This window comes from Oryctolagus cuniculus, chromosome 8 (genome assembly GCF_051225735.1).
Source record: "Oryctolagus cuniculus isolate XC-2025 breed Fujian yellow rabbit chromosome 8, ASM5122573v1, whole genome shotgun sequence".
Classification (NCBI taxonomy): Eukaryota; Metazoa; Chordata; class Mammalia; order Lagomorpha; family Leporidae; genus Oryctolagus; species Oryctolagus cuniculus.
In genome coordinates this window covers 104,132,879-104,151,480 of record NC_142874.1, presented here as the reverse complement: position 1 = coordinate 104,151,480, position 18,602 = coordinate 104,132,879, and the positions used below count along the sequence as shown (strand labels likewise).

Below are 18,602 nucleotides of genomic sequence, written 5' to 3'. Positions count from 1 at the left end.
GGAAGAGGGGCAACCGGGACAGAATCCGGCGCCCCGACCGGGACTAGAACCCAGTGTGCCGGTGCTGGGAGGAGGAGGATTAGCCTAGTGAGCCGCGGCGCCGGCCGCTGATTGGCTTTCAAGGAGAATTTCACTATCAAATTTTAAACAAAAAAAAAAATTTTTAGAAGAATTTAGACAAAACCAAACCACGTTGTCCTCTAAGAATATATGGAAGTCATATTTGACTTCCTGATTTGCTTTACTTGAATCTTTCAAAACATAGAAATATGAAAAATCATTTGCTTTATAATTGCAGGAATTAAACTTGATTCACTTTAAAGGTCCTTAAAGGAATCAGATGTATAAAATAATCATATTAAATCACAAAAATAATAATCCTAAAGCAAGTGAAAATGCAGAATAAACATTGTTTAGGCATGAGTGGACAGCTTAGAGAACATTTCAGATTCCTTGAACAAAACATAATAACATTTTGTGAGGTGCATAGTGTCCTGGGGAGCGGTATACTAGACCCATGGCCAGTGAGCAGATCATGAAAATGCAAAAGAAATGGCTAAAACTTTTTAAACATGTTCTTGAATTTGTAAGCAGCCAATGAAGCATGATCTTATTTTAGGAAGATGAGTTTAGCTGAAATATGGAGCATATATTGTGTGAAAAAACATTTGGAGGAGGGAACACTATTAAAAAGTGACTGCAATGGTTAGAGAGAAAAATTATGAGTGGCTGGAATAAACACAGTTAAAATATTGAGGAAGGGACCAACTTGGAAGTTATTAAGGAAGTAGAATTCCTTGGACTTGTGATGAATGAACATTGGAAGCTACCCAGGTTGACTCCTGGGTCTTTATTGAAGGATCGCAAAGAAGAGAAAGTATTAGAAGATGACAAGTTTTGTTTAGAATAAGCTGAAATTGTGATGCATGAGGGTTATTTAAGGGAATAGTCCTAATAGGCAATTTGACATATGGAATAACATTGTTAAAGAAGTTGTGTAGATTTTAGTAATAAAATGAACATAAAAGGAAGATATGTTATCATCCATAACTGTGATTTGCTGAGTTACTAGCCCTTAAGGCTTCTGGATCTGGCTCAGAAGCCCATGAGAGCAATTCAGGCATGGAAAGCCAAGACACTGTGATACAAAATGACCTAAATGAATGATCTCTGTGAGTGAGATCCCTGTGGAAAAAAAGGGGCCATCAAAGAAGGAGGTACCTTTCTCTGAAGGGAGGACAGAACTTCCACTTTGATTATGGCCCTGTCTAAATAATGTCGCAGTTTATGGACTGAAGAGGCTTCCATAGCCTTGACAGCTCATGACAAGAGCCTCGGGTGATCACTGACGTCATAAATAAGAGTGCCAATTGTTAAATCAACAACAGGAGTCACTGTGCACTTGTTTCCCATGTAGGACCTCTGTCCTTAATGAACTGTACTATAAGATTAATGGTAAAACTTGCCTTCAAACAATACTTAATACTTTGTGTGTCTATGGAGGTGCAAACTGTTGAAATATTTACTTAGTATAGAGTTGATCTTCTGTATATAAAGATAATTACAAATGAATCTTGGCCTGTGCTGCGGCTCACTAGGCTAATCCTCCACCTGTGGTGCCGGCACACCAGGTTCTAGTCCCAGTTGGGGCGCCGGTTCTGTCTCAGTTACTCCTCTTCTAGTCCAGCTCTCTGCTGTGGCCTGGGAGGGCAGTGCAGGATGGCCCAAGTGCTTGGGCCCTGCACCCGCATGGGAGACCAGGAGAAGCACCTGGTTCCTGGCTTCAGAAATGTGCAGCGCGCTGGTCGTAGCAACCATTTGATGGGTGAACCAACGGAAGGAAGACCTTTCTCTCTGTCTCTCTCTCTCACTCTCTCACTCTCTAACTCTGCCCATATATAAAAAAATGAATCTTAATGACAAAAGGGATGGGAGAGGGAATAGGAGGTGGGACGGTTTGGGGGTGGGAGGGCAGGTATGGGTGGAAGAACTGCTATAATCCAAAAGCTGTACCTATGAAAATAATAATTTTAATTCAAGTAAATGTCTTTTAAGCTTCTTGCATCACAAGGATTTATTTAAGAGTCTCAAAATTAATTTTTTTATTAAGTGTCACAAAGGGAAATAGATATAATACACTGATCAGAGGAGGCAAAAGTCATGCACATATACCTAGTAACATCCTTTCTACCTAGTTATTAAGCAATGTTATATCCACTAATCTAGCAGTGTTTTAAATTTAAATTTAAATTTAATAGTTTTAGCTTTGATGTAAAAGTAACATACATTTTCATTTCTAGTGACAGCTTTACTTCTTACACTGTTTTCAAGCATAATTTATCAATATTTAGAATGAGCTATAATGATATTCATAAAATACTATGATTAATCCTAATCCTACATTTTATAATAAGTAATAATTAAAAGAAAAAAGTGATATTCCAGTATGGTTAAAGAATTATGTTTTATAAAACTGCAAGATTTAATAAATAGTTTAGTAACAACAAACCCTAATGTATCTACCCATTACGTATTTTCATTTAAGGGACAGAAGATGAAATTAAAAGAATTTCCATTAGATGTTGACTAAAAGAGGATTGATTTTGTTTTTACTTAGAACATTGATAATTGGATTTCATGTAGTAATTCTTGGGACCAATTATACTGCTGTCTTATTTTCTAATTAAAACTTGCATATAAAAATTACAACACATGGACCAGGAATTTAGCCTATATGTTCAGACTGATGTCCTCCATTACAGTACTTGTACACTCCCACTGTTGACCCCAGCTTCCTGCCAGTGCAGACCTTTGGGTCATATCTCATGTAGTTGGGTTCTTGCTTCCCATATGGTAGACCTGGATTGAGTTCCTGGCTCCTGGCTTTGGTACTGGCCCAGCCTGTCATTTTAGGTGACTAGAAAGTGAACCAGCAGGTAGCAGTTCTCTCTGTCTCTCTTTCTCTCCATCTCTCTGCTTCCCAAAAAAATAAGAATTTTAAAATGTAACATATCCCCCCCTATATATAGAACAATTCAGTTGTTTCCAACAATGTACATGTTAATGATAAATAAAACTTAAAATAAGGAGAGAGGCAAAGGAACGATAAACCTACATAATAAAGAATACTAGATACAGGTTGATTACTTTCTCTCAAATGCCTGGGACCAGAACTCTTTCAGATTTCACAAGTTTATTTCTATTTTGAAATATTTACATAGACTTTATTTGTTGGTCATCTCTAGTATGGGAAGATCCTAAATACAAAATGCTCTGAATGTAAAAATTTTTGACCATCATGTCAGCATTCAAAAGGTTTCTGATTTTATGATATTTCTGTTTTAGATTTTCAGAGTAGGACTACTCAATTATTACTAATTTTGACATTTCAGAAATGGAGGTTTAACCAGATTACTTGACATATTAGTAAGAACTAGAAGACTTTAAAACAATATCATTAATCATTATATTGCCAGTGAAAACTGGAAGGTAAAAGAGAAATAAATGTTGGGAATAGAAAAAAACTGCTGAGTTCTCATGATTTTATTGGCAGAGAAAATGGTTTCAAGAGCTAGAAGATCTCACATTTAGAATTATCAGTGTTAATCTCTGGAACAAGTGAAAATAGAAATAATAAGTTAGTTTATTATTGGGGCTAGGGTGAAAGAAAATTTCCCTTTGGACTTTATATACTTTTATATGCTTGTGGGGGGACATTTGAAAATGTTATATATGATATAAGCAATTTTATAATTGTATATTTCCAGAGTTAAAAATAATTAATATTAATATTCTTTGAAATTTATATATAGTGTAATGGGAAATATATCTCAGTAGTAATAATAGATAAGTACAATGCTTAAAAATAAGTTCATGAAAAAATGCATATTAAACTGCTTGAGTTTCAAATTATTTTATTAAGTTTCATTGCTATTTTTCCACAAATTTTTTGAAGCACTTCATACCTGTGGTTTTATTTCATCTTGTTTTTACTTTTGCTCATGGGTATTTTGAAGGAAAATTGGAGGATAACGCATCACATGGATTTCAGAATTTCAGTTTGCTAGTAGGGTTTGATGTGTGATGCCAATTTGTCTGGTGACGTTTGATTCATGGCAGCTGTTGTTTTCTAGCCATTGTCACCCTGTAATGCCGTGCTGAGTCTGCAAGTGCTTTGTGATCATCTTGTCTCCCTTATGCTTATGTTTCCAGAATGCTGTCATCAGCATGTCACTGCTAATGAATGACTGCCTTGAAGCCTTTTCTATCACTTCACAGTGTATCATAAGAATATTTATATACGTTGAAATGAACTTAATACCAGAAAACATAATACTCATAATCCCCTAAAATGAATCTTTTCTTCTAAATAGGAATCTCACTTTTAAACTATAGTGGTAAAATGAGTAAGGCATTATATCCTGATCTTCTTCAATGAATATATCAAGCAAGAACTAGTTAGAGGCATCTACCGTATTTTCCAAATGTTGTTGCTGACAAGTTCCTGTTTTCACTGATAGAATTTTTGTTTGATTTGTTTGTTTTTATATAGGAACAAATTTCAAGGTTGAATTAAGGACATATGCATGTTGTATTGGCCAACACTACTATTCTCCTAGATCTTTGTAATAACTATATTGATACCACATTATATTGATACCACACATAGAAATTGGTTTTGTGTGTGTGTGTGTGTGTCTAGAGGTTTAGAGAGAACAATAAACAATACTCTTTTTTTGCTGTCCTAAATTCAGAACTAACTGAAAAAAATGATTCAGAGAAAAACTGAACTATACTATACTATGCAGTATAGTACAAACCTGTATGAAAATATAGCTGTATGTGCTTCCAATTCATTCTTTGCTAAGGTGAAGTGACCCACAAAAGTTGCTGACACAAAGGAACTTTGCAGCGATCTCCCAGTGGGCAATCGTGTAAGCTCATGCATAGAAAAGCTGAGATTTCATCCTGTGGATAGGTCATGCCATTAAGAAGTGAACAGGTTTCTTTATGCCAAGGTCACCTGCCCCTTTATAGAATATAGATGAAGAGTGAGATAAAGAGAAATAAACCAGAAGAGTACTTCTAGCAGAATTTCCCTCAGGCAAATATGGGTCAGGAATGGACAATCTGCCTGACAAATAGAGTGTCTATGCTTAGGCCAGGATGCTGAGAGGGAGGGGATATTTGGGACTTGATGTATGCAAAAAGTCCTCTAGTCTCTATTTCCTATAGAAGATATGTGTGCATTAATTTCGTATCTCCCTGTTTACCATCGTTAAATATCTCACTGAATGGATATTTCATTGCTTTTGTACTCACCATATAAAATTGAAACAAATGTGAGAATGGAATCCACATACTTTTCTTGAAACACAGAAATAATAATCTGTGTATGAAAATAAACATTTTTTCACTTGGCACCAGCAGCGTCAGGTACCTGTTTGTTTTGTCCTTGTTTTCTAATCCTTACTTTTCCCTCCATAGTTCCTTATCTACCTTTCATTTGTTTCATCTTAAGGCATTTGTGTAGCCAATAATTTCTAGAATAACCCTTTGGTTGATATTTTATTTCTAATCTGTCTCTCCTTAAATGCACATACTACATATACCAGAAATTTTACTAGAATTGTCATGTTACCATTATTAAATTCTGTATAGCAAATGCTTCTATTAATGGTCTCTGATGCTGTTCAAACCTTGTGTATCTTCTCCATTCACCTGTCTTATCATGTATTAAAAATGTATTGAGATCCCAGTGTTATGGCACAGGGGTTAAGTTGCTGCTTGGAACAGGAGACTTGCATCCTGTATTGTAGTGCCAGGTTCAAGTTCTGCCTATTCCATACTCTTAATCCAGCTTTTTTCCATTTTTTATTTTTGAACAAATTTCATGTTTTTCATATATATAGATATAAAATATCCTCATACTGCCCACCCTAGCCTCCCTTCTGCCCCCACTCCCACCCTCCTTCCTTTTTATTCTTTCTTTTAATTTTTACAATGATTTACTTTCAGTTTGTTTTATACCCATAAGATTAACCTTACACTAAGTAAAGAATTCAACAAATAGTAAGAAAATCAATGATTTCTCAAAAGTAGAGACAAGGGCTATAAACAATCATCAAATTGTAAAATTTCAATTTTACTCATATACATTGCACTTTCTTGCTACCATGAGATTATGGTATTTGTCTTTTTGGAAATGGCTTATTTAAATAAGTCTAATGGTCTCACATTGCATCCATTTTGTTGTGAAAGCCAGACTTATGTTCTTTTGTATGGCTGAGTAGAATTCCATGGTGTATATATACCATATTGTCTTTATTAGTCATCGGTTAATGAACATCTGGGTTGATTCATATCTAAGTTATTGTAAACTGAGCTGCAATAAACATAAGGGTTCAGATAACTCTTTTATATGTTAACTTCACTTCCCTAGCATAATTGCTGGTGTATATGGTATAACTATTTTCAAATTTCTGGGGTGTCTTCATACTATTTTCCACAATGGCTGCACTAGTTTACATTCCCACCAATATTGGATTAGGATACCTTTTTCCCTACATCCTTGCCTGCATTTATTGTTTTTAAAAAATTCATTCATTCATTCATTCATTCATTTAAAAGGAAGAGTTATAGGGAAGCAGAGGCAGACAGAGAAAGAAAGGTCTTTCATCCACTGGTTCACTCCCCAAATGGCTGCAATGGCCAGAGCTGGGCCAATCCAAAGCCAGGAGCCTGAAGCTTCTTCTAGGCCTCCCACACAGGTGCAGGGGCCCAAAGACTTGGGCCATCTTCCACTGAAGTGGGGCAGCCAGGACTTGAACTGGTACCTGTATGGGATGCCAGCACTGCAGGCAGCAGCTCTAGCCACTATGCCACAGCACCAGATCTCACTTGTTTTTTGATTTATGTATTAGAGCTATTCTAACTGGGGTGAGGTGAAACCTCAGTGTGGTTTTGATTTGCATTTCCCTGATGGCTCGTGATCCTGAGCATTTTTTTTTTCATGTGTCTGTTGGCCATTTGAATTTCTTCTTTGGAAAAATGCCTGTTAAAGTCCTTTGCCCATTTATTAACTGGATTATTTGTTTTGTTGATGAGTTTTTTTGAGCTTTTATAGATGCTGGCTATTAATCCTTTATCAGTTTCATCGTTTGCAAATATTTTCTCCCATTCTATCAGTTGCCTCTTCACTTTGCTGAGTGCTTCCTTTGCAGTGCAGAAGCTTCTTAGCTTTATGTAATCCAGCTTGCTCAAGTGTGTGGGAGACAGTCGATGGTGGTCCAATATGCAGGTTCTTTCCACCCACATAAGAGATCTGGGTGGCATTCCTGGCTCTTGCTTCAACATGGGCTAGTCTCAGCTGTTCTGGGCATCTGGAGAGTAATTAAGCAAATGGAAGATTTCTCTTTCTCTTTCTGTCACTCTGATTTCAGATAAATAAGTAAATCTTTAAAAGTACTGAGTGGCTAGAATGTATCACATAACTACTTAAGGTCATGTGGAGTCGCATGTCTCTAAAGAGGCATAGGTTTTGCTATAGTTCACTTACTGGCTAGTGCAGAAGACAGACCAAATATAGACAAAGTAACGAACAAGTGATTGTCACATAAAATCAAAGAAGTTAATAATAGAAAAGAGATTAAGTCAGAGAATCATGGGGTGGAGATGTAACTCTACTTTAAAAACAATACCTGTAAAGGAATATCACTTAATGTGCAGAACATTCCAGATTCAGGGAAAGACATCTTAGAGATCCTTAAGAGTGGGAAAAATCATAGTCCATTCAAGCACATGAAAGAAAATGAATGTGATCAGAGTATGCTTGCAAGTGGAAGAGTGGTTTTGAGATGCTATTGGGATGATAGGTAAAGGCCGTGTGATAAACAGATTATATCTTATGGCAAAGGTTTAATTTTTATTACATAGACCAGACTGAGAAATTGAAGAATAAAACAAGCTTCTGATGATAGACATGTATGTAATTTAACATTTCAAACACACTTACTGTGTTCAAACTAATGTGGCTGCCATGATGGAATAGGAAATTATTAATAGGTTTTAAGCAAGAAAGTGATTTGACTCAAATTACTCTACTGTTGTTTACAGAAAAGTGGAAATAAAGGATGTACAAAGACAGAAACACCATGTAGGAGATGTATGAGTTTCTGTGGATACTGTAACAAAAAAAATCACAAACTGACAACACAACAGAAATTTATTCCTCACAATTCTGGAGACTTGAAATCTAAATTCAAGAGGTAGGCACAACCACCTTCCCACTGAAGTCTCTAGGCAAGGATCCTCCCTGTTCTTTTCTAACTTGTTGAGATTCCTTGTCTTATAGACACCTCACCGTAACCACTGCCTCTCTTCTCACAGCCTTCTCTCCTGTGTGTCTGTGTTAATATGTCCACACATCTCTCTGGTGATAGCGACACTAATCATATTGAGTTTATGGCCCATCCTCATCTGGTATAACCTTATTTTAACTTGAATACATCTACAAAGACCCTATTTCCAACTAAAGTAATATTCACAAGGTCAAGGTGAACATGAGTTTTAGGGGCTTTCTATTCAATTCAAAAATGTTAAGAATAAAAAATGGTGTTGGATTTTACACACTCACACGCATCCATGCTTCTTGAAACTGGACTCAGATACTGACATTAGATATAAAAGGAAGCAATTATTATGAACATTGTAGAATGTGGGAGAGCAAAACCAAAAGAATCCAGGTTTTTTTCCCAGTCATAGCTTCCCTTAGGACTTTACTAATCCATCACTAACTCCTTCCACCTTTTAAAACCATGAAATGCATTTCCTTGGCTTCCAAAGAATCTACCTCAATTCCATATTCTTCCGATCCCACTAAAGGCCTTTCTTAATTAGCTCAAACTTACTGAAAAGAGAATTGAACTAGAAGAAGTGGATCAATGTATAATAAGCTCTGCAGAAATATATATTTGTTTAATCCACCATTAGTGAAATCTTGTTTTTATATACAGTAAAATGTGCTCTTTGACAAAATCTGTAAGCCTGTTATGTTATAGTTAAAATAGAAAGAATCGGCCGGCACCACGACTGACTAGGCTAATCCTCTGCCTTGTGGCGCCGGCACACCGGGTTCTAGTCCTGGTCGGGGCGCCGGATTCTGTCCCAGTTGCCCCTCTTCCAGGCCAGCTCTCTGCTGTGGCCAGGGAGTGCAGTGGAGGATGGCCCAAGTGCTTGGGCCCTGCACCCGCATGGGAGACCAGGAGAAGTACCTGGCTCCTGCCATCGGATCAGCGTGGTGTGCACCGGCCGCAGCGGCCATTGGAGGGTGAACCAACGGCAAAGGAAGACCTTTCTCTGTGTCTCTCTCTCTCACTGTCCACTCTGCCTGTCAAAAAAAAAAAAAAAAAAAATAGAAAGAATCATTAAAACTCCATATGTTTTATATCAAGAATTTTATGTGAAGTTATCTGGGTCCAGATATTGCTAATGATTACAATGTAATAAGATACATATTTTTTTGACAGGCAGAGTGGACAGTGAGAGGGAGAGACAGAGAGAAAGGCCTTCCTTTTGCCATTGGTTCACCCTCCAATGGCCGCCGCGGCCGGCGCACTGCGGCCGGCACACCATGCTGATCCGATGGCAGGAGCCAGGTACTTATCCTGGTCTCCCATGGGGTGCAGGGCCCAAGTACTTGGGCCATCCTCCACTGCACTCCCTGGCCACAGCAGAGAGCTGGCCTGGAAGAGGGGCAACCGGGACAGAATCCGGCACCCCGACTGGGACTAGAATCCGGTGTGCCAGCGCCACAAGGCAGAGGATTAGCCTAGTGAGCCGTGGCACCAGCCATGAAATAAGATATTAATAGCCCCAGTTTGTATTTCTGATCATTCTATCTCTGTCTTAAATTATCTAAGCTCTTAAATCTAGTTATATTTTTAGGTTGCATAATCTCTTGTAGATATTGAGTTCTATAAATTTAAGTATGCTATTCAATGGATTAAGTCTTATTTTTTATAATCATTACCTATAAACTAGCCTGAAAGTGATGGAGAATAGAGGAGTTTAGACAGTCCTAGTTCAGGTGTTATCACATAAAAATAAATATGCTGTCTAAATGTTTGTTTATTGATTACTGACATCCTCTGTTTTTACAGTTTTGACAGATTTTAAAAAAACATTTAAATAGAAATTAAAGCTCCTATCTCTTAGTCCTTTTCTGCAACTTTTTTTTTTTTTTTTTTTTTTTTGACAGGCAGAGTGGACAGTGAGAGAGAGAGACAGAGAGAAAGGTCTTCCTTTGCCGTTGGTTCACCCTCCAGTGGCCGCCGCGCTGCGGCCGGCGCACCGCGCTGATCCGATGGCAGGAGCCAGGAGCCAGGTGCTTTTCCTGGTCTCCCATGGGGTGCAGGGCCCAAGCACCTGGGCCATCCTCCACTGCACTCCCTAGCCACAGCAGAGGGCTGGCCTGGAAGAGGGGCAACCGGGACAGAATCCGGCGCCCTGACCGGGACTAGAACCCGGTGTGCCGGCGCCGCTAGGCGGAGGATTAGCCTAGTGAGCCGCGGCGCCGGCCTGCAACTTTTGAAAACCACCCACAGTATTTGCTGAAGTGTGGTGGCCAAAACACTGAAAGCCTCTTAGTAGCTGGCGAGCTACAAACATTTGTGAGTCCCAGGCCATGGTTATGAATGGGGTCTTGTAGAATGTCTAACTATTAAAGTTATAAATCAAGCTTTAAAAACTGATGAAATAAAATATGTTCTGTCTTCATATCTTCAAAGTTATAATTTGCTAATGACTTGAAAAACCAAGTTCAAATTACACATTGTTTTGGTCTCTGTGACACTGTGTAGGGAGCTTGTCAATATGAAAGGATCTAGCCCTACTCTAGCCCAATCTAACCTCCTATTGCCCCAGATTTAATCCTTCAAGGCCTCATGAACACTGTATAACCAACCAAAATGAACATACAAGCCCTGTAGCTTCCACCAAACATGCTCCACGGCCACATCTTGATTGACTTCAGAAAGGCTGACTCGAACAAGCATGTCCTGAACTGGGTCATAAATTCCAGGGTTTTGGAAATCTGGGGTATGGTCTGTAAGGGAAGACTTGGCTTTCAATCATGGCACTTCCCTTAGACCTGCAGAGCCTTTTCCCACTGGTAAAGGCATAGCAGAATAGTGAGAGCTGGGTCCACCTTATCTGAAATGAAGGGCAGTTCTAACCATTGGGCTGATTAAGGATGAACTTCATATTAATAGTTCTTACTTAAATTTCAATATCCGTTATTCAAACTGGGCATGGGTACATAAAAGGTAGTTTTAATTTCTCATTGGGAATAGTGCCCAAAAGTTTTAAGTTTTATGTCATTATTGTACTTTTTGGTAATTCTAGTGAAGTTTTTCTGATGTGCTCTCATTAAAGATAGGTGAAAATAATCAATATGATTGTTGCTTTTTCATTCCTGAGTTTATCCTTGGCCTTGGTATCATTAACCAATCTCAATGATTTTCTCTTTAGTTTTTTGCTTTTGTTTTATGTAAGTAATCTTTTATTGACATTAGGGCCCCTTAGGACATAATGGTCAATGTCTTTTTGACTCACCTACTTTCTAGTTAAAACTTGTCTCACAATACTTTGTGAACTTCACTGTGTTGGATTATTTTTCAATTTTAAAGTTAGCTTTCCCCCTCTTTTAAAAGTCAGTTTTTCAGAATATATCTCCTTTCATAAGCTTAACCTTAAGATCCATGGCTTAGACTCTAAATGTACGTTTATACTATCTTGAGCAGACTTTGTGTTTTCCTACAATGTTGAAAAATTCTTTTTCCCAACTTAAACCTACTCCAGCCAAACTTTCTTTCACAAATTTGCTGATTGTATTTATAGTATTGGGTATTCTTTGGGATTATAGCTTTTACATGAAAGACATTAGTGAATTAAAAACAATTTTAAATAAATTCTTCGGTAAAGCAAAGTAGCTTAGTAGATTCCACAAGAAAATAGTGCATATTGGATGATTTTCCTTGTATATGTGATGTAGACCCACCAACACTATTTTTAAGCTTTTTTGAAGTGTCAGAATACCTTTTAAAAGGGCTACCAGGGTTTGGAGACAGAAAAAGGTTTTCATCCTGTCTGTTCCACTGTCTTGTTTGATGTTTAGTTACTGATTTCAACTTACTAAGCATCAGCTTCTTATTCTTTAAAAAAGGGTCAGTGACAGAGACATCACATGCTATTGAGAGAATACGCAAATATACACCACACACACACACACACACACACACACACAACTGTATGACACAAATTTCATGAAATTAAAGAAAGATAAACTTATTTTGGTGCAAAAAATTTTGAAATCCATGCATTTTCCATGAGTTTTTGCCGAACCTCCCCCTCGTGAGTGTGTGTGTGTGTGTGTGTGTGTGCGTGTGTGTGAAAGATTTGATGGAATGCCTGGCATACACATATATTCTGGTAGTGGCATTTCTTATTAGTTATAAGCATTACAATCATAAAAACTACAAAAGGAAAGAGAATGTGAATATATCTAAGTATTAGTAAGTTTATAAATTAAATATATATATTAGGGCTGGTGCTGTGGCATAGGGGTAAAGTTGCCATCTCCAGTGTCGGCATCCTATATGGGCAACTGTTCAAGTCAGGGCTGCTCCACTTCCAATCTAACTCTGCTATGGCCCGGAAAAGCAGAAGATGGCCCAAGTCTTTGGGTCCCTGCACCTGTGTGAGAGACCCAGAAGAAGCTTCTGGCCTCAGATTGGCACATCCCCGGCCATTGCAGCCATTTGGGAGTGAACCAGTGGATGAAAGACCTCTCTTTCTCTCCCTCCCTCCCTCCCTCTTTCTCTTAAATAAATAAATATTTTAATTAACTGTATATCTTTGATTTACATACATTTACTTTTGATAATTGATTTAGCAGATATTGTTATATTACTTTTAATATCAGATGAAACCACTTGGAAATTTTGACAGAAAAACCACAATTTTGTTCATACAGCAGTATGATATAACAAAAACCTCCACATATTCAGGACTCAGATGAGCCAGCAATTGAACAGCAAATGTAAATAATGAAATTTCTCATTTTCATTCCATTTTTGTTATATTTTTAAATATAATATGCAGATAATTGTCTATCCTAAGCACATAAAAACTAATCATAAATGAGAAAAAAAAGGATGTGTTTTCTAAAGACATATTGATATTGTCATTGCTTGGTAAGAAAAACTTCAAGGTAATTAGATAATTTTCCTGGAGTATAGATATATTTATAACATTTATCTACCAGATGTTGAGTTGTTTAAATTCTCTACTATCCCTCTGAGAGAGATTAGGCGAAGGAATTACAATGTGTGCTTACATAGGAGAATACTGAAGGAGAGCCACATTAAATTACATGGAGTAAATTAATTGGTGGTAAAGCTAAAATAAAGTTCAACATACTTCAACTGTTTCTGTTTTCCACATGGCCTCCATCTGACTGCCTTTCTTATGCCTTATATAGGTTGAAGGAAATGTTTTTATTTCATTTTATGTGACTTGAAAGGCAGAGTTAAGGGGAGAAACAGAGAGAGGGAGATGGAACAGGGGTGGTGGGGGTAGAAAGATAAAGGGCTCTTCTAGCTACTTATTCCCTCCCCAAATGTCCACAATGGCCATGGCTTAAGCCAGAGCCTAGAAATGCATCTGTCTCCCACACATCTCCGTGGCAGAAACACAAGCACTTGGTCCATCTTTTGCTGCTTTCCCAGGCATGTTAGCAGGGAGCTGGATTGGAAATGGAGCAGCTGGGCCAGGAACCAGGGCTCATCAGTGATGAGTTTCACAGGCAGTGGCTTAACTAGGTGTGTTACAATGCTGGCCATGAAGGAAGTATTTAAATAAGTTCTATTGAAATATAGTAAAGATATTTTTATGAGTTTTAATTGTGAAATATTTTATTAGATAAATCTCAAATCCTTGGGCATAGCATTCTGTATTTTCTGACAAACTTGATTTATCCTGGTGGCCTTATGCCTTACTCTTATCTCTTTTACTGACTCTGCTTAGGCAATTTTGAGCAGGTGGCTGTTTATGCATATTTTTATTATGGCCTCTCTACAATCCCACCACCCAATCATAGATACTTCTGTAGTACATTTTCTCTTTGCTTATCTATAATACACTTTTTATTATATATTAAATTACCCAATCCATAAATATCCACCAATCTTGCAGAAATTTAAGGACTGATAGGGAATTGTCTTCCAGGGGCTGTCTCTTCTTTTTATTTCTAAATTTATGTTATAGGAAAATAATAATAAATGTTCATATAATTATTGCCTTCTATAACTCTAAAGCATTTCTTAATTATTTTGATCCAAGTTTATTGAAAACTTGTAATTTATTCTCCATATTTGAATAGAGCATACAGGTTTATACACAGTAGAAAATTCAAAAGCTCATAATTTGTTGTGATTACCAGCTACAAGGACTAACAATGAAAATCTTCAGAAATGTATGTTTTTCCTCTGAAAATAACTTTTTTTTATTTAGGATGTTTTTGTTTATTTGTTTTGCTTTGATTAGGCTATTGGTTAATGAAGCTGTTTGAATTTCTCATTTCTCCTTATTTGAATTTCCTAAGTCTTATAACCCAGACCAATGAGCCATGGAAGCCCTTGAAAATAGAAATGTGAACTGAAGCATAAAGAAAGCATTGCCAGCTGTTTCCCCTGCTTTGTACATTAGTGGGCAGTCTCTAATTCACCCACAAAAGTCTGTCTACCTACAGACTTACAATAAATTTACTTTTCGGATACTGAAACTTCCAATCTATCTCAAAAGTAGATAAACAAAATTTCTAAATGATGTTTCAATGATAGCAAATTTCATTAATTCTTTTACCTATAACTTCTGCTTTCTGCTATTTTCTCCAAGTCAATGCAAGTCAGAATACTCACAAATTGATCCTTCTCTTTTAAAATTCAGTTTTGGGGGGCAGGTATTGTTGGGGGGTAGGTTATGCTGCTGCCTGGGACCACACACATCTTATTTCAGTGTGCCTCTTCCATTCACAGCTACTCCATACTTCTGATCCAGCTTCCTGTTAATATGCTAGGAGATCCAGAAAGTGTTTCTGGCTCCTGGCTTCTTCCTGGCCCAGCCCTGGCTATTAAAGGCATCTGAGGAGTGACCCGTTGGATGGATGGAAGATCACTCTTATTCTCTACTACCCTTCTGTCAGTTTGCCTTTCAAATAAATACACAAAATTTAGTTTGGAAAGAGCAACCCCATTTTCACTCATCTTTTTCAATCAAATAAACTTTATGTCATAGGACATCTTTATTTTTTCAAATACTTATTTGAAAGGCAGACAGAGAGAGAGAGAGAGAGAGAGAGAAAGAGAGAAATCTTCCATCTGCTGGTTCACTCCCCAAATGGCTATAAAGGATGGGGCTGGCCAGGCTGAAGCCAGCTGCCTGGAACTCCATCTGGATCTCCCACATAAGTGAAGGGGCCCAAGAACTTGAGCCACCTTCTACTGCTTTCCCAGGAGTGGAATTGGAAGTAAAGCAGCAGGGACTTGAACAGGTGCCCGTATGGGATTCCAGCTTCATAGGTGGCAGCTTAACTCACTGAACCACAAAGCCAGCCTCCATCACATCTTTATTTTTTTAGGTTTATTTTATTTATTTGAAAGGCAGAGTTACACAGAGGCAGAGACAGAGAGAGAGAAAGTCTTCCATCCACTGGTACACTCCCCAAATGGCCACAGTGGCTGGACTGGATCCGGATGATATGATCCAGAGACAGGAGCCGCCTCTGTGTCTCCCATGTGGATGCTGGGGCCCCAGAAATTTTCTAATTAGGGAAGTTTAGAAGTATGAGATACTAATAATGTATAAAGTATTTCCTTTCTGTTTTTCAGTGAATCAAACTTTGTGTATACTTTGTGAAGTAGCTCAGATATCTTAAAATTTTAGATAGAATTAGAGGAAAGAATGAGGACGTAGGGAGGGAGGGGCAGGGAGAAGAGGGAGAAGGAAAAAGCATGGATGCAAAGGGAGAAGGAAAGAATTCTGTGCCATTGAAATTCCTGAGGGTATACTTTTTTTTTTTTTTTTGGCATAATAGCCTTCCATCCTGGGAAAAAGTGAATTAAATCAGTTTTTATTGTTCAGGTATTATGCAACTGTTTTATTAAGCATTACAAAAGAAAATGGAATGAAAGAAATTCTCCTCTAAAAGCAAGATAAGTCAAAACCAGAATTTAGAAGAGTCATGCGAGCATCTTTGGAAATTTTCTTAAATTGGTTAAACTTTCTAAATTACATTGTTCTCCTTTAAATTGGGTAGCAATAATAGTAGAAGTCCTAAGATGAGTTGTGCCCAGGCAAGCATGTCCTGCTGTTACAGTCACACAGGAAACATACTACATAATAAGTAAGTTCATGATCTCATTGTTCCTTCCTTTTTCTTTTTGAATGACATATTTAGGAATGAGAAGCCCTCATCCAGCAGTTCAGTCAAATTAGTTGACCCATAATTATTACATTTTCATTTGAAATCTCAAACTTGCTATGTGCATTCCTGACCTTAACTCTTAATCACAAAGTTAGCTGATTCTTTCCTGGAAGTACAGATATCTACATGTGTAGGGGTTCTTGGAGAGAATTAACAAAACATAAATAAGTAAGCAAAATCTAAATGAGGTTCCCTGAATGGTGTCATTTATTGAAAATGTTTTTGTTTTAAATATAAATTCTGTGATACTTAATCAGAATAATATCAATTTATCAAAATACCCTAACAGGAAAACAGCATACGAGTTTTTTTTTTTTTTTTCTCTCAGATTTATTTATTTATTTGAAAGGCAGAGTTACAGAGAGGCAGAGGCAGAGAGAAAGAGATCTTCCATCCACTGCTTCAGTTCCCAGATGGCCTCAGAGGCCACAGCTGGGCTGATCCAAAGCCAGAAGCTTGTTCAGGTCTCCCACATGGGAACAGGTGCCCAAGGACTTGAGCTATCTTCTACTGCTTTCCCAGGCCATAGTAGAGAGCTGGATGGGAAATGGAGCAGCCAGGATTCGAACCGACACCCATATGGGATGCTGGTGCTGCAGGCCACGGCTTTAACCTGCTTCACCACAGTGCTGTCCCCCAGCATAAGCATTTGCTTTCAGATTTAAGCAAATCATGTCTCTAATGTTCAACTGTGATTTTGACTTTGTGACTCTTGTACCAGAAGAAAAATGCTGTAAGTTGGGATTGGCGTGACCTGAAAATGAAAGTTGTACATATTTAAGCTGTTTTGAAAAACACTAAATGAACCAGGTCACATGTGTAAATCATGAATTGCATTCTAGTCAAATTTTAATAACTGAGAAATAATGGTGTAGAAGCACTTGGCTCACCAACAATACAATTTTGTTTTTCATGTTACAGGAAAAAGTCCAGCATTTACAGAAGGCATTTGCTTCAAGAGTAGATAAATCCACACAGACTGAACTTCTAGGCTATGATGTAAGTAGTTATGTAAAACCATTTTTATCTTCTTTATTGGTATTCAGCCTCCACAGCTTATTTACCTCTGGTGCTGCTGTGTCCATGCATCGATTTAATGGGACGTAGGACTGCGACATTCATCTTTTGCTCTTACACAATCCCCAAATACCTCCTGAACCTGAAAAAGATAATTACAGGCACCAACTAGCATACCAATGTCTTATTAATTTTTTTAAACGAGTATCTCTAACATAGTCTCTTGAGTAGTGAATTTGAAGACGTGGAAAAAACATGTTAAAATAATGGGGCAATTTATTTTTAAGAAAGTAGTAATTTGTTTATTAACAGATTAATAAAGTTACTATGTTTTCAGTCACCAAGTGGCAAGCTCATCATTTTAAAATGCAGATACAAGAAAGAAAACACAACTGTGCAGAGAAATTTATAATATTTTAGCTCTTGGGCTTCAGTGCAGGCAACAGAGTTTAATTGAACATAAATATTTTTTCTGGGTATGAAATACTTGTGAAACTGTCAAAATAGGATTGTAAAACCTGTTTTCAAGCAATATTATTTCTAGTAACAGTGGATGATTTTGAAAAACTTTGATATAAATACCTGTCTTTTCTTAAACACAGCTATGAAATTTGCATTTTTCCTAAGTTTATGTCTTTAAACTTCTTTTGATACAAAAAATAAGGGAACTATCATCATTATGTAGCCAACATTTGTAAGACTCTAGTCTTCTGTGTAAAACATTTATTAATATTATTTCTAGTGCTTTCTTCAGAAGAGATATAGAAGGACAATAATTTTTATAAAGATGCATACTATAATGATGAAATATGTTTATAAGCACGTCTTCAGTATATTAAACCATATACAATGTGGGCATTTTGGTGTAGCACGGGGCTTCCACATCCCATACTGATGTGCCTGGGATTGAGCCCTGTCTTTGCCTAACCATTCAACTTCTATTAATGAGCCTGGGAAATCAAAAGATGGTGGTTTAGGCTGCTGAGTCCCTGTCACCCAGTGGTAGATGTGGATGGAGATCTTGGCTCCTGGCTTTTGCCTG

The 18,602-nt window shown here is 37.4% G+C and overlaps 1 protein-coding gene across 5 annotated transcripts in view; it reads left to right on the top strand.

The window, feature by feature from the left end:
* The window catches only part of CCSER1 (coiled-coil serine rich protein 1), a 1,433,531-nt gene that overhangs the window by 748,431 nt on the left and 666,498 nt on the right, over positions 1–18,602 (top strand). For all 5 annotated transcript variants that reach the window (XM_002716991.6, XM_051819561.3, XM_089302625.1 and 2 more), the window contains exon 9: positions 17,465–17,542. In XM_002716991.6, the coding sequence (XP_002717037.3) occupies positions 17,465–17,542 (78 nt within the window). The remainder of the gene's footprint in view (positions 1–17,464; positions 17,543–18,602) is intronic.